Source organism: Macrobrachium nipponense, chromosome 10 (genome assembly GCF_015104395.2).
Source record: "Macrobrachium nipponense isolate FS-2020 chromosome 10, ASM1510439v2, whole genome shotgun sequence".
Taxonomy (NCBI): Eukaryota; Metazoa; Arthropoda; class Malacostraca; order Decapoda; family Palaemonidae; genus Macrobrachium; species Macrobrachium nipponense.
Genome location: NC_087204.1, coordinates 106030684 through 106045925, shown reverse-complemented (window position 1 = coordinate 106045925; position 15242 = coordinate 106030684). Strand labels below are relative to the sequence as shown.

Here is a 15242-nt window from a genome sequence, read left to right as displayed (position 1 = left end):
CGTGAGGGCAGCCTTTACATCCACATTTGTACCCTATTTGTTGTTGGACATAGTTCTTCTTTTTTTAACTTTTCTTTTTATTATATTTATTTATTTATTTATTTATTTCTTACCAGAGAGCATCGTTTCCCCTCGGGCCCGTGCTTGTCATCATCCATTCCTAGTACTTATAGGTCTAAAGAATGTCTTATACAGCCTTTACATCTACATTATATTTTGCGCTCTGTTGTTAGACATAGTTCTTGTTTTTTTTTAACTTTTCATTTTATTTCATTTCATTTATTTATTTATTTTACCAAAGAACACCGTTTCCCCTTGGGCGCGTGTTTGTCATCATCCATTCCTAGTACCTAGGTCTAAAGAGTGCCTCTCGTACTACAGCCTTTACATCCACATTTGTGCTGCGTTGGTTGTTAGACATAGTTCTTGTTTTTATAATTTTTTTATTTCATTTTTTTTTTTTTTTTTTTTACCAGAGATCACCGTTTCCCCTGGGGCGCGTCGTTGGCGGATCTACGACGATCAACTTTATGATGTACGTCCGAGGTAACAGGAGGGATTACGACAATTGGGAGGCGCTGGGCAATCCCGGATGGGGCTATGACGTCGCCCTGAAGTATTTCAAAAAGGCTGAGGATTATCGAGGGACCAGAAATGCAGCCACCAGTGAGTTGACGTATTTCATAAGTTCCTATTTTTGTTGCTGTTGCTTCCAGGGATTTGGAAATTTTTGCGAGAGAGAGAGAGAGAGACCGAGAGAGAGAGAGAGAAGAGGGAGAGAGAAAGAGAGAGACGAGGGTGGAGGAGGAAGACGTAAGGATGAGGGAGAGCCCGAAGGAGATAGAGGACGAGGGGGACGGGGGGGGCTGGCGAGTTTGAGCTGGAACGGAGAGACGATAGATGAGATAGAGAGAGGATAGGAGAAGAGAGAATAGAGGAAGAGGAGGAAACTGGGTAATCACTCAGTAGAACTATGCGCTTTCGCTTTAGATTCACCCAAAAAGTTAGTTCAGAGCAAACAAAAAACAAATCCTCTTTTTTCTCTCTCTCTCTCTCTTTTTAGATACTCAGAACCAGTCGGTTGTTTTTTTTTACCAAAACTTATATGTTTTTTATGGTCACGTTCTACATGGACATTGATATTTTCCCGTTTTTTTTTTTTTTTTTTTTTTTTTTTTTTTTTTTTTTTTTTTTTTTTTTTTTTTTTTTTTTTTTTGTTTTTTTTTTTTTTTTTTTTTTTTTTTTTTTTTTTTTTTTTTTTTTTTTTACGGAAATTCGTCCATCAGCAACTAATTTTACAACACAAGATGTGGTTCTTTAAAATTTCATTAATTTTCTCCGCTACTTTTGGATTCTAAAGTTTTAAGTAGCTGCATATGAAGTGACTTGTTACATTGGTGTCGGCTGGGATTCAATTGAATATTACTTTATACTGTAGTATTACATTTCCCGAATTCCATCCTAATTTAGGATGTGTTTTAGATCTACCGGTCCCTTTTTTCACTAACTATATGTATTTTGATAGCCACAGTGACCTCTTGACTCAAACAATCAATACAAATAAAGGGGAACTTGACCAAATTCTGTCGTGTTGGGTTCAGTCCTACCATGGATCAGTTGTGGTGTCTTTGGAGATGGAGGAGTTCCATATTTGGATTCAAAATTTCCACTGATCAGAGAACATCCAAAAAGTGTTTAAAAAGTTGTAAAATTAACAGATCAGTGTTTAGGTGTATTTTTCCATGAAGCCATCCCCTTATTAAATTAACAGAAAATGCTTAGTTTTTCAGTTAGAAAAATGGAACAATTAACGTTGTGGCATCTCCAACTGCAAAATGAACCATGAATTATATATACCTGTTAATTAAACAGGTGTATTAGGTATTAATACAGCGACTAACATGGACGGTGGAATGTAGCTATCTGACAAAGAAACAACATCACGCACCAAAAGCGCAAATTATAGAATTTGTATTTTAAAAAATGCAGTTGAAATGTCCTGCGAAATTGTGCAGACTCACTAAAATAAGACTCCATTTATTTACCTTTCCACTTCAGACTTGGTTATCCTTGGAATTCAACAGCAAACTTTATCCATTCGCCTTTGTTTGTGTCCGGGAATAATGTTCCCCTACATTGTGTATGTTGCATTCTCCTGATTGTTTAATTCCATATTATTTTAAGTCCGGATATAGTATTAGATATTTTCTGACGTTGAGGAATGTCAGTGATTTGGTTTAAATGGTTTATTTATTTATATATTTATATTGTCAACATGGCGGTTGTCAGCTAGGCTAGTATAATATACTCTGTTTTTTTCCATCTGTCCATCCGCCTGTGGTGTTTTTGTATGGTAACACTGCGTCCCGGGCTTTAGATAGTTACATTCAGCTTACATTCAACGATTATAATAATATCCTATTTCGAATATTAACGGTGTAATTCGCATACAGTAAATTATTAAAACACTTTTCAGTTTCAAATGTACACCCAGATATCCTTTTATTTACCTAAAACTTACACGTAGTGTAACTATCTAAAGCCCGGGACGCAGTGTTACCATACAAAAACACCACAGGCGGATGGACAGATGGAAAAAAATGAGAGTATAGGTAGTAAATAATGAATTTTTATCAGAATTCTTTGCTTCTTTTTGGGGCGACCGAGTGACGTTTGACCGGATTTGACAGGCCTCACCCCCACCAAACCAAGGGTACATTAGGGTGCATGGTAGTCCTAACCTGTCCAAATGAGTCCTACTGTGACCTTGACAGGTCATGAACTCTTTAATTGCTATCAGTGGCTTACCGTGACCTTAACAAGGAATATACTTTATTAATGGCTGTCAGTGACCTACTATGACCATGAAAGGTAGTAGTGGTCTTAATTAATGACTGTCAATGACCTACTGTGACCTTGACATAGAATGGACTTCATTAATCGCTATTAGCCTAGTACCATATCAGATACTCGTGTAATGGTTGGGGTTGGTTCTCTACTGGCTTTGCTTAATTTCAGTCGTGAAAGTGCCATTTTACACACAATGGTAAATACTTAGGTAATTCTACGGAATAGTTCCGCACAGACTGCAAGGAACGTAACCATGGATATGACATCCACTAGGGATTGAGGCGTTCAATGTATTTCGCCGTGTTTAGTACTGGCCCCCGGGGCTTAATTACAGTCGTCCGAATAAATATTACTTAAAATTCTTGTTCAGGAGGTAAAACTGCATAGAAAAACCGCAACTGCCATATTGCAGGCCGCCATGGAATAGTACCCTAGATCTACCAATACTTACAGTTGCCTGACACTACTACCTAGGTATATTCTTTCTAAAACTTAAAATATCTGGGTTAGGTAAAAGAACTTAAACATGTTAAAAAAAAGAGGGGGGGGGGAATAGCTCTACCCTAGAGTACCTTAACATGCCTGAGGACACTGGTCACTGCTAAACAGAGAGACGGGAACAACCTCGGGAACTCCCCTCCCCTTACCCAGCTAACCCAACCACAAACGGGAAAGTAGAGTAGTATGCCAATAAAAGCATTGATCTCGACATAACCTAACTTAATCTAGAAGACTAGGCCCTACTTCAATAAGAACATCACCTTCCCCTAGACCCTTGTAACCTTACCTGAAAAGTGTCAGTACACATAGGTACTAGGGTACATAATATAGTGCTTATCCTAAGCTAACCATATATATAGGTGAACCAACCAACCTTAGGGCAATTCTGCATTCTTGCATTGATGCAACACTGGCGAGCATTAGCCTACTAATCACTTTCCAAGGCATAGAGGAAAACTGTATGAATTTACTTGACTGTTAGTTGTATCAGAATGGTGTCTCATCCACAGGATAAAGTTAATGGTTTAATACTGTCATAAGTCAGTAATTTGGGTGTTTATATTTTAATGTTGAAATACATAGTATTGCAGTACGTATATATTTTTTTCTCTTTTAAAGGGGATTACCATGGAAAAGGAGGCCCTCTGGTTGTGGATGACAAGCGATGGTGGACCCCTCTGCTGAATGGCTTTCTGAAGGCTGGTGAACAGCTGGGTTACAGAACAATTGATCCAAATGGACCAGACCAGATAGGTAAGACAGTGTTATTATGGTTATTGTTATTTATTATTCGGAACATGAATCTTAAACGCATGGAACATGCCCACAAGGGCCATTGACTTCAAATCAAGTTTCTAACAAATATGGTGTTAATTTGATAGAAGTACACAAGGTTACAGGATGTACAGACAAATGAAATAGTTATTTCAAAAAGGTTTACTGAAATTGCTTGAGCCACATCTAAGTATGGTAAATTACTGTATTATATGGACATAACTTATGACAATGAAAACAAATTTTTTTCATGTACATGGACGATGAAAACTAATTATTTGTCATGTACAGGCAGTCCCCGAGTTACAAAGGAGATGTGTTCCTGATGCTGCAACTTACGTCAGATCTTAACTTTTAAAAATTGGTAAAATAAAAAAAAGTGATGAAATCCTTACCTTTAAACCTGGGGTTGGCTTGCATACTGGCATGATGGCAACACTTACCTATTTACATGAAAGAGCTCAGAAACTAGTACCTATAGCCTAATTTTGCCTTAACTTTGGATTTTTACCCTAAGTCGGAGACAAATTTTAATGAATATTTTTGTCTTAAAATCGGATCGACTTACGTTGAAACCACCTTAACTCGGGGACTGCCGAACTCTTGACTAAATGCCAAAAGTTACTCCCAATCCTTTAAATTTTATTTTTACCAAGCCACCTTATTAGCCTTAAGTAGAATGGACACTAAGTATTACTGACTTACAGCAGGGGATCCGTTCCAGCACTGCGCCGTTAACTTGATGTCTGTTCTTGCTGTTAGCGCTGTCAACGGCGCTTACAGCACTGTAACGTGATGCAACTTCAAGTTAAAGGCTCTGTAAAACGCTGTGAACGTGAGATCAAATCCACTGTAAGTCGGTGTCGCACTTTTTCTTTCTCTTCTTAAGTACTTACAGTACTGCATAATGGTACGTAGTTGGTATGCACATAGGGATGCTTAGGATTCCCATTCAGTTCCATGAATATGGGGATTTTTGGGATTTGCCCAATAGCCCCAACAATGACAACTCGTCTAATGGAGACTTGTCTCTTTATCTACAATCATATAGGAGAGATATAGGTACAATAACCACTTGCCAAATTCATTAACCAAATTAAAACCTGATAGCCAAACAAAATTTTACTGAGAAAACTACGTACGTTTTGGCAGTATTACTGAAGCATTTTGTGTCTTTTATGGTGATAATGTTGCCCAGAAAGAAAAATCTGGCCATCACAGAAATTATATTTCAAGTATGCTCACTGGTACATTTTATGCCCTGTAACCGTGAGTTTTCTATGCCAAAAATAAAGTATGAGATGGAAATTTAAATGCAACTTAGTTATCCGACACTTATTAGTGCCTGGTTATTCCCACAATTCATTATGCCATAAATATTGAAATATGATGTTGATATAAAAGTTAGAGAACAGAATTCAGTCATTATAGTACAGTACCTCACCTCTGCTGTAAATTAATATCAGTTGAACACTTTTCAAAGCATAGAAGAGTGCAACTTGAGCCGTTATCAAATAGTTTTCATCAGTAATAATTTGATGTATGTGAAACGTGTTTCATAGCCAGGTGCACTCAATCTCTATTCATTATTTTAGTCCTTATTCATCTTTTAATTACACTAATTACATGACTGAATAATAGTGAGTTATACTGATAATTTCAACAATGGGGATTAGTAACTAAAAAGCAATTCTGAGGTTTTTGAATGGCGGAAGAATCACCTGGATGTAATGTACAGTACAAAACTGGTTGTTTAAATGTTCCCAGTAATTCTGTATTTGCTTATGGGCCTAATAGCTGTTCATATTGTTTGATCCTAATTATCCAAACTCTTGGCAGTTCTTTAATTGTACAATTGTTACTTGCAGGTTTCTCAGTAGCAGATCTCACGCACAGAAACGGGATACGAGGATCCACAGCAGTTTCTTATATTAGACCTGCAGCCAGTAGGCCAAACTTAGATGTAGCTTTCAATGCCTATGTCACACAGGTAAGTTAGTACAATATTTTAAATTGTGAAGTTCTCGGATTCATAGTGTTTCAAGTAAATAAAATATCAGTTGCATAATGAAGTTGAACACAGTTAAGAGAGTATACTGTATTTGCTGTGTTCCATTTTACCATATGTTATGATATTAGGGTAATACTGGTAGTATTCAATGTTCATTGATTCTTGTTCCCCTTATAGGCACCAAAAAATAAGTGTTCATTGTTGTATTATATTGTGATACATAACAATAAAGACAATAATACTGGGAATTTCATAAATATATAGAAAGATTTCAGTTATAACCATGCAATCTTGTAACCCTTACTTACCTACTGATGGCAAGAAGGTAAGGAGATCGCTAATTGATTTTTGGTCCTTATGTTTTCCTAATTTGCTGCTTTGAACATCTTGAAGTTTCAGCCTTACCGGGCCAATTATAGGTCCTTCAACATTTTAAAGACATGTCTCCATTCTGCCAATGATGATTAGCTTTAAAAATATTAGTTGCAGATATTTACTGCCATCTCCAATTAAACAGATTATCGTAAACCTTAAATGTAAAGCTGAGATTAGTGCTCTTATGCTGCATTTACATAAATTTCCAATAGCATATCTAATATTTATAGGTTCTGTTTGACAATAAGAAGAAAGCGATTGGGGTCCGCTTTTTACAAAATGGAAAGGTAAGTGAGGTTCATTGTATTTAACTTAGACGAAGAAGTTTTGACCTACTGATATCTCATTTAAAATCATTAAAATGTGCTTTGGTAGCTACAATATATGCTTTATTCTTGGCTTTTTTAGCGAGGTAAATTCATTTATATCAGTGCAATGTACATTATGCTCATCATGTAAAATTAATTGAATTTGCAAAACCTTATATAGAGTATACATGAAACATCCAACAGCTTCGCACTGTCCTTGCCCGTCGAGAAGTCATTTTATCAGCTGGAGCTGTTTTTTCTCCTCATATACTGATGCTGTCAGGCGTGGGACCAGCACGTCACCTTCAAGAACATAAGGTTTGTTAAAGCTCTCGCTACCTTAGAATATGCTGTGGTAACCACAAGTGCAACAGTACATATTATGGAAGTCTGTATTGTTTGTCACAAATGTAAACTGGATTACATATTGGAAAATTGAGTAACACAGGCTTTCATTAAGAATTGATTTCAGATTCCAGTTCTTGTAGATCTTCCAGGAGTTGGTCAAAACTTTCAGGACCATCCATCTATCTTTGGACTTACTTGGACTACCAGAAGGTCAACTTCTTCCAGCTTCTTTAACCTTATTAATCCAAAAGGTGTTGCGCAATACGTGCATGACAAACAAGGTACAGTATGTACATTTGGTTTAATATGGAGGTAGTAACTAGTTACTGAACTTGTACTCATAATTCTTAATGTTATTAAGTCCAAGCCTGAAGAAAAACAAAAAGAGAAACAATGGACGGGAGCTAGTCGTAGAGGAAATGAAATTAAAATATTTAAGACATTTTTGCAATAATTAAGATAGTTTTGGTGTAGTACAATTTGAATTTTATTTTGGAAATATTTTATTAAACTTCCACAAGTTCTTTTTCTAAACTGACAGAAGTTTGCTTTAAACCCCATTCTGTAAATTCAATCCTTTGCTTTTCCTCTTGTTTGCTTATATGTTGTTTAAAAGTATTTAGCTGTGAATTTTATTGAAAAGCTTAGCCAAACCACAGTTGAAAATCTAAATTCTCACAGGGTAGAGGTGGCCTTTGAAATCCACCTACAAATGCAGGATAATGACATAAATTTCTCATAAGTAAATATACATTTCTTTTTGGTAAATGTGCTTCACTATAATTCCAATACAGGTCCCTTCACAACTTCTTTTGGTGTTGAAGGGAATGCTTGGAGTTTAGCAGAAGAAGGTGATCCCCATTGGCCAGACCTTCAATATTTACTAATATCTGGTTCCCCAGGCATCGATTTTGGTATTTTCCTTTCCGACCTAATTGGATTCACGAGAGAGGTACAAATTACTTGTATGATTCTGGGTACATATAATAAGACTTGTATAAAAACTAGTTTACATATATTACAGTGGCACATTTCTTAATAGAGTTTCTATTTCTGATGTCTTTTACTAATTATATTTATTCATTCACAGCTTTATAATGAATATTTTGGGCCTCTAAGAGGCCAAGATGGATTTTGTATTGGTCCCATGTTGACGCGAGCAAAAAGCAGAGGATCAATTACTTTGGCATCAAATGATCCTAAGGTTCCCCCTAATATTGATCCCAACTACTTCAGTCATCCTGATGATGTTAGAACTTTAATTAGAGGTAGGAGTAAATTTCTACCGTTTACTTAGTTGTGGAAACAGACAGACAATCTTTGTAGTATTACGTACTGTGAAACTAGTTTTTCACTTTGTGACAGCTGAGAGAAAAAAAAAAGTTCCACTTCATATGCCCACTCACAGTCAGCTGTCCTCCAACCAAACCCTCTCATTCTTTACAACCCCAACACAGTTAGATGTATGCTCTACTTCCCAGCATTCATGCATTTTTTCCATAAATATCATATTTCATTCATTTCATTACGACATGTATGTGGTTTTTGTGCCATATGTACTCTGTAGTATGATAGTGTATATTTTAATGTTTTGACTTATTTTTATTTATTTATTTTTTTAAAGTATTCAGTGGGTTTTTGCTTTATGATTATTCAGTTACTTCTCGTCACCAATGGATTACTGCGAGTACTTCTAATTGTCCTATGGTTTTTATGAAATTGTTTATTGTCATTTCATTTGTATCCATGCTTGTCAAGTCCTTTTTTTCAGTCTTTCTGTTTGTATCAAGTCATTCCTTCCCTCGCATAGCTCTCATTAGAGACTAATTTTGTACTTTTCAAAGTCTAGTTGAATTACTTATGTTTCTATCAGTACTTTCATAAAATACTCTTTTTGCATATTTACAATGAGTTCTACTTTTACCTGTACTTATTGATTTATTTTTGCTCCGTTTCCACTAAAAGTTGCCTTGCCCTCCATTCAGTAGTCATTTCTTTTAATGTTTTCACATAGGGTAGACAGTGTGAATTAGTAGTTCTTGTAATAAATATCTCAATAGTTGTGCCTCCCCTCGCTTATGCTAGCCTTCATGGAAGCATATAATTTTAATCATTCCCTTTAATTTGTTTTTACCAAGATTCATTAGAAAAATGTGCGAATATTTCATGAGCATAATTTCCAATTAACTTGTGTTCTTAGTGATCCTTTTCATTCACAATGTTAGGTAGTCCTTAAACTATCACTAAGCCATTATGACGTATGTAGTTACACAATTTGACATTCACCAATTTAATATTCATGTGCTCAGGGGTATATTAAAGATTTAGCTGAGGTAATTTAACATATATGTACTCAGTTTAATTTCAGGTTGACAACATCTGACTGATTTAGTACATTTCAAAAATGGTTTGATTTTTATTTAGAAGAATCTTTGTAATCTTTAATGCTGAATCATCGTTGAATTTGTTTACAGGTGTTAAATTTGCCAGGAAAATCGGCAATGCACCAGGTCTGAAAGTTGACTATGGAGCCAGGTTTCATGATCAGGTAATGTCTTTGATCTTTTTCATTGTTTCGAGGATTACACTTTTGAGAGATACCTTTTAAGAGAAGTGAGCATAGACAGTGGTCTCCAGATTTTATGACCTTTGGCTTTATAATGAGAGTCATTGTAATTTTTACAATTGCGTTTATTCACTGTAAGCTGTCTTAAGATCTCATTATTGAAAGTACAGTATATTAGAAATCTTAGTCAAGATGAGTAAACATTTAATTATCAAGCATTGCATAGTGGGCCAGACGGTGGACAAAAGTAAAAATATTAAGTTTGGAAATGAAATTCAGTGTATCTACACTGTATTAGGTTCAAATAACCCATTATTAATACATAACTAAAATGATAGCAGCATTGGCAGAAACAGCTATTCAGAACTGTGCATGTTAAACAGGGAGTTGAAACATATAAAAGAGCTTGGTACCAGTAACTTTTATAATACGTATTTAGTATACTGTATTCAGTTTTTGTTTGTAATGCAATACTACAAGGAAATATTTCGAATTGTTTATTTTACCTGATGGTACAATTTGTCTACAGCCTCTGCCTGGATGTAAGCACCTTATCGTTGAATCTGATGAATATTGGGCATGTTTTATTGCACACATGTCAACTACAACTTACCATCCTGCTGGTACTTGTAAAATGGCACCACCTTCAGATCCATATGGAGTTGTGAATCATCGATTACAGTAAGTTTATCCTAGAACTTATCCACTAGCTGAAATGTCTTCACTTCCACATTTCTGTACTATTGTACAAGGGTATGCTAGTCTAGGCTAAACTACAAACTTTGAAACCAGATTAAAGTATTTCCATTTGCAATATTATGCCAATCACTTGAAAGTTTTAGAGTACATATTTGAAAGAACTTTACTTTAAATATGAATACTAATATTATTACCTAAAGTTTTCCTAGGTAGACAACTTTTTGTGAATTGTATAATTGTGATTTGCTCTTCTGAACTCTTTAGACGTCAGAGTTTGTCATAGTTCTTCACATTAGAGCAGCTTCCAATTAAGATATTGTTGTCTTTTAGTTTCTTGCATGCCAACAGTTTCCAGTTCAACAGACATATCCCACACTTGTATCTCCCCCTGTGCCAGCAACCTCCATTTAATTTTCATTCTGTTCATTTGATAGTACCCCCATCCCATTTTTCTCCTTTCCAACTTGCTCCCTTTAATTCTTTCATCACCCATTCCATAATTCCAAAAATCTTTTACTTTCCTGTTTGCCCTTGCCATTAGTGTCTTGAGCTTACAACTTCTCCCAATAAACCACTTTTGATACCTGTACATTTGCCGACACTTTTTCTGTATAACCATTCTTGATCCCCAATCTTTATATTCTATTGAATTTCTAGGTCTTCATCATCAGCCAAATATATAACTATTTAAGTATTGTATGGTGCTTTTTTTTAACTATTTAAGGTTCTGCTAGTTATGTATCACCTTGTAATTACTGTAATCAAATTCAATTTCTTTGTCATCTGTACTCAAGATAACATTCTTCTAGGTTTCAGGATTTCCCCTCCTGGATAAAATTTCTTCGTCACTGCTTCCTTCCTTAAGGTTTCTCATCACTTCACATATTTAAAAGACCTTATTTTAATTCCATAATAATTGAGTGTTGTAGGTTGAAGTTCTTTCCATAGCTTTAATGATGAGCATAAAGCATATGATCCTTGAGTGATGAAATATTAAGAACTGTTAACTTTATAAGAGATGTTTGAGATTCACAATGCCTAAATCAATATGAGCAAATAATTAAAATGGAATGTTACCACATGCCAGTGATTTTCCTATCTGACTGGGCAGTGTGTCCCACTTATGCCTGAAGTGTACAAGGAACTTGAATAAATTCTCTTATTTACAGGGTACGAGGCACAGAAGGTTTAAGAGTCGTAGATGCTTCAATTATGCCACTGATCGTATCTGGCAATCTTAATGCTCCAGTGATCATGATAGGAGAACGTGCCGCTGACCTCATTAAGGAAGACTGGGGTATTCCTATCACTCCTTTATGAGCAATAAGAAAATTGATGGACTTTTCTGGTCCATTGGTTCCCCAGCATGTAAATTACATAGATCTTTGTACAGCATTGATGACACTGTTGTGACAATCTATATAAACATGCAAGTGACAAAAGCCATATTTATACCATAGCATGAGAACTTTTAGCATGTAGAAGTTCAGAATTCTTAATAGTACCTCTCTTGATGCTCAAGTCACTTCAGAATCCTTCAGAACAGTAGTGTATACTATTACAGTGGTTACATGAACCATTTTGTTGTTGTTACAAAATCGTATAAGAATTTCTTTAGCTGTTTAGTTAAGCATGACGGTTTACTCCTGTTTTTCTTGAATGTCATGAGTAATGTTCTGTACTTCAGCTGAGAGCAGTGTGCAATTCTTAAGAATATATTTTTTTATTCCTGTATTTCTTAAAAAGTATATTATATTACTGTAATTACCACTAGGGCATTAAAATATCCAGTGTATATATTTTAGAGCAAGTTTTGTCAGATTGGTATCAAGGTATTCTCATAAAAACCATTGCTGTACTGGAATCTTATGCTTTGGAGATGTACAATTTTTATTTTCAGAAATCCATCCAATTTTTCTTCCTCTCATTTTGTTTTCTATGTATCACCATTCCAGTACATTACTTCTGTTTTGATGTTCAACCTCTCTTCACTATTACTTCTTAGTAGTACTTGGGTTTTCTCCCATCTCCCAGTTTTTCCTTTAGATCCTTGCATGTCATTTATTTTCTGGGTCACATTATATTGCTCTTACCACACCACTAGAACTCACACTTTTAATCCATTTCAGATTTTGGGAAAAACTGACTGATAAACTTAACTAAAGCTTGTTTGTATTCTATGCAGCATCATCTAGTTGTCCAAAACCCTTTTGGTTTGTGGACTGAATTTTTAATGAAAAGAGCATTTTCTTCAGTCAAGGAAATGGGGTTTATTTCAACTAAGTTAGAACACCTATGTCATATTGTAAGCAAATTAGTATAGATTAGTTATGTGTACATTCTTGTACCTCAGTGGACGTCTTCCACAAATGTCAGTTTCCATGAAATTATTGAGGCTCGTGACAGGCTGGTTATTCTAGACAAATTTTCTCTCCTACTTGCCTTTCATTGTTTTCAGCTGAAAAAAAAAAATGGTGGCAAACACTGTGCTTAATTTTGTATCTGAACGAGGAGTCTTTAGGTTTGTTTTAGGAACAAAGTTCCAAATCATTTTTGTATCAAGTGTCAAACCCACCTCAGTTTGCTCTTAATTTAACCCTTCAAATAATTTGAACAGTTTTTGGTGTTGCACTGAAGTCTATGGGTCCTTCACAGCATTGGTTTATTTATCTGAAACTGATCTTGAAAAATCCTTACTGGCCAAAACTAGTGGTTATCTATGGAAGTATGGGTGTAATCTAGGTTTTGTTCGGTAAATTTCATATAAGTTTTAACAATTTTGGTTGAAACACTACTACATCTCCTTTGAATAATGCACTGGATTTCATTTTTACATTAGATATTAGATATGCACTTCAGAAAGTAAAGGTTACTTCATTTGTTTTCCATATCTAAATTATTGTGAATGTTAAAAATTGTTCCCACTTGTAATGATTGTAAATGTCCTAAACGTGAGTTCCATGTGCAATCCTTGAAAGTGTCAAAGGACAAGAATTTCCATTTGTAATTTATTGTAAATGCCAACTCCTATTAGGTCTTGCATCCTTGTAAATCGTCAAGACTAACTACATTTGGAAAATTGAATAATTAAAAAGTGACTGAAACCTTAAAAGCTGTGAGCCCTATGATGTCCTTCAAGATGGAGCATACAGTTATGATCTTTGTAATATAAACTTGCATTATCACCAAGAAGGCAAAACATATTCATGGTACTGAAGCTTTAATGTTCAATGAAAGCTTATTACAAGTTTCTAGTCAAGCAATCAACTTCCTAGATTTGCCAAATTGTTCACAGCAACCAACCACTGAAAGGTGCCAAGTACAATGGATAATTAGAAGTAAAATCTTAAATGGTATATATTTTTTTCTGTATGGTAATGTACATGACAATTTTCTGGCAACCCTTTGGAGGATAATTGCCTTATAAATATCTATTTACACTGGTCAACCTGTCCCAAAGTAATTTCCATTTGTCAATTCCTATTAACAATTAGTCAACCTTCCTACACAGTAGAAACCAGATTTCCATCACATGGGCAATTGATAAAAACTACAGTAACATTTACTTGACTACCACTGGACATAATGTACAGAGTAGGGGAATTAAAAACATGAAAATTATAAAACATTCATACATGGTAGAAAACAACTTGCCATAATTTTAGAGAACTGAATGGTTTCTTACCAGGGACTTAAAAAAAAATATCTAATCCCTAATTCCCTAATTTGCTCTTGTTGAATTGTCATTAGCTTATCGAACTGGCTTGTAGGCAATCTTCCTGCTCTTCAGTACACTCCACTTGTGTCTTTTGATGTAGTACGTAATGGCAGTCAATAGCGAGAACATCATGATACACTTCAGGGCCATTTTCTTGCGCTGGTCGTGCTCAGGCTCTGCTGCCCACTTCAAGAATACAGCTACATCCTTGGCCATCTGCGAGGCTGTGGCTGGGGTACCATCACTGTATTCCATAACCTGAGGAGAAAAAAAATTTATAAACAAATATCTCAAGCTTGGGTCCCAGATCATGACTTCCTTGCTATGCCTTTCACTCATCACAGTGATTACAGTATTTTAACTGGCTGCTGGTTACAATCTTCGAGTTTTTTACCTCTTCATATTTCTTGTAGTTAAGACCAAAGGTTTGTTGGGTATAAAAATAAATACAAATTGATTTCTACAAGCTAATTTCCTATGTGACTGTTTTCTGCCCCTTTTAATCACATTTTGCACTTTCATAAAGAAATACTCGAGAGCAGATATAAAACCATATTTTGATTTATTTTATCATCCCTATTTTCAAAAATTGGACTGAACAAAGTGAAGGCATGCTAAATTTAAAGGTCAGTGCAAGATTACAAAATATTCAGTGGTTACATAGCAACCACCCTGAAAAATTGTAACTAAAAACTCACCTCATTGTACAGAGCCTTAGCCATGCCAATAGCACCTCCAACAAAGTAAGGATTGTAGTATAAGCCATCTCGGAGAGTGACACCAGCAGGTGGGTCACAGTATCCAGTCAACAAGGAGAAGATGTAATTCTGAAATTAAACCAATGAAATAATAAAATCCTTTTCATCAAAACAATTTACGTATAAGTTTACTCACAGGAAGTAAAATATTTGTCTTTACAAAATTGGCTTAAACCTGTTTAATACATTTATGAGATAGATATATACTGAAATTTCTAACTAATGAGGACAGTGACTGCTGAACTAGTAATATTAACTTACTATAAACATGAAGTATTTATGATAAAACAAAGTTTTATGAATACTTACCTGGCAGTTATATATATATAGCTAT

At 35.2% G+C, this 15242-nt stretch overlaps 2 protein-coding genes across 2 annotated transcripts in view; one reads left to right on the top strand and one right to left on the bottom strand.

Annotated features, from left to right (window-relative positions):
- Window positions 1-13011, top strand: part of LOC135223873 (glucose dehydrogenase [FAD, quinone]-like) — a 44831-nt gene extending 31820 nt beyond the window's left edge. The window contains exons 4-14 of the mRNA XM_064262781.1: window positions 477-666; window positions 3970-4104; window positions 5994-6115; window positions 6742-6798; window positions 7024-7137; window positions 7292-7448; window positions 7962-8119; window positions 8258-8435; window positions 9642-9715; window positions 10263-10414; window positions 11602-13011. Coding sequence (XP_064118851.1) covers window positions 477-666; window positions 3970-4104; window positions 5994-6115; window positions 6742-6798; window positions 7024-7137; window positions 7292-7448; window positions 7962-8119; window positions 8258-8435; window positions 9642-9715; window positions 10263-10414; window positions 11602-11752 — 1488 coding nt within the window. The 3' untranslated portion in view covers window positions 11753-13011. The remainder of the gene's footprint in view (window positions 1-476; window positions 667-3969; window positions 4105-5993; window positions 6116-6741; window positions 6799-7023; window positions 7138-7291; window positions 7449-7961; window positions 8120-8257; window positions 8436-9641; window positions 9716-10262; window positions 10415-11601) is intronic.
- Window positions 13012-13776: 765 nt separating this feature from the next.
- Window positions 13777-15001, bottom strand: LOC135223875 (cytochrome c1, heme protein, mitochondrial-like). Its single transcript, XM_064262782.1, has 2 exons — window positions 14849-15001; window positions 13777-14408 (listed from the first exon to the last, which is right to left on the bottom strand). Exons 1-2 carry the CDS (start codon window positions 14870-14872, stop codon window positions 14184-14186), a joined length of 249 nt encoding a protein of 82 aa, XP_064118852.1. The 5' UTR covers window positions 14873-15001; the 3' UTR covers window positions 13777-14183.
- Between the last annotated feature and the right edge of the window lie 241 nt (window positions 15002-15242).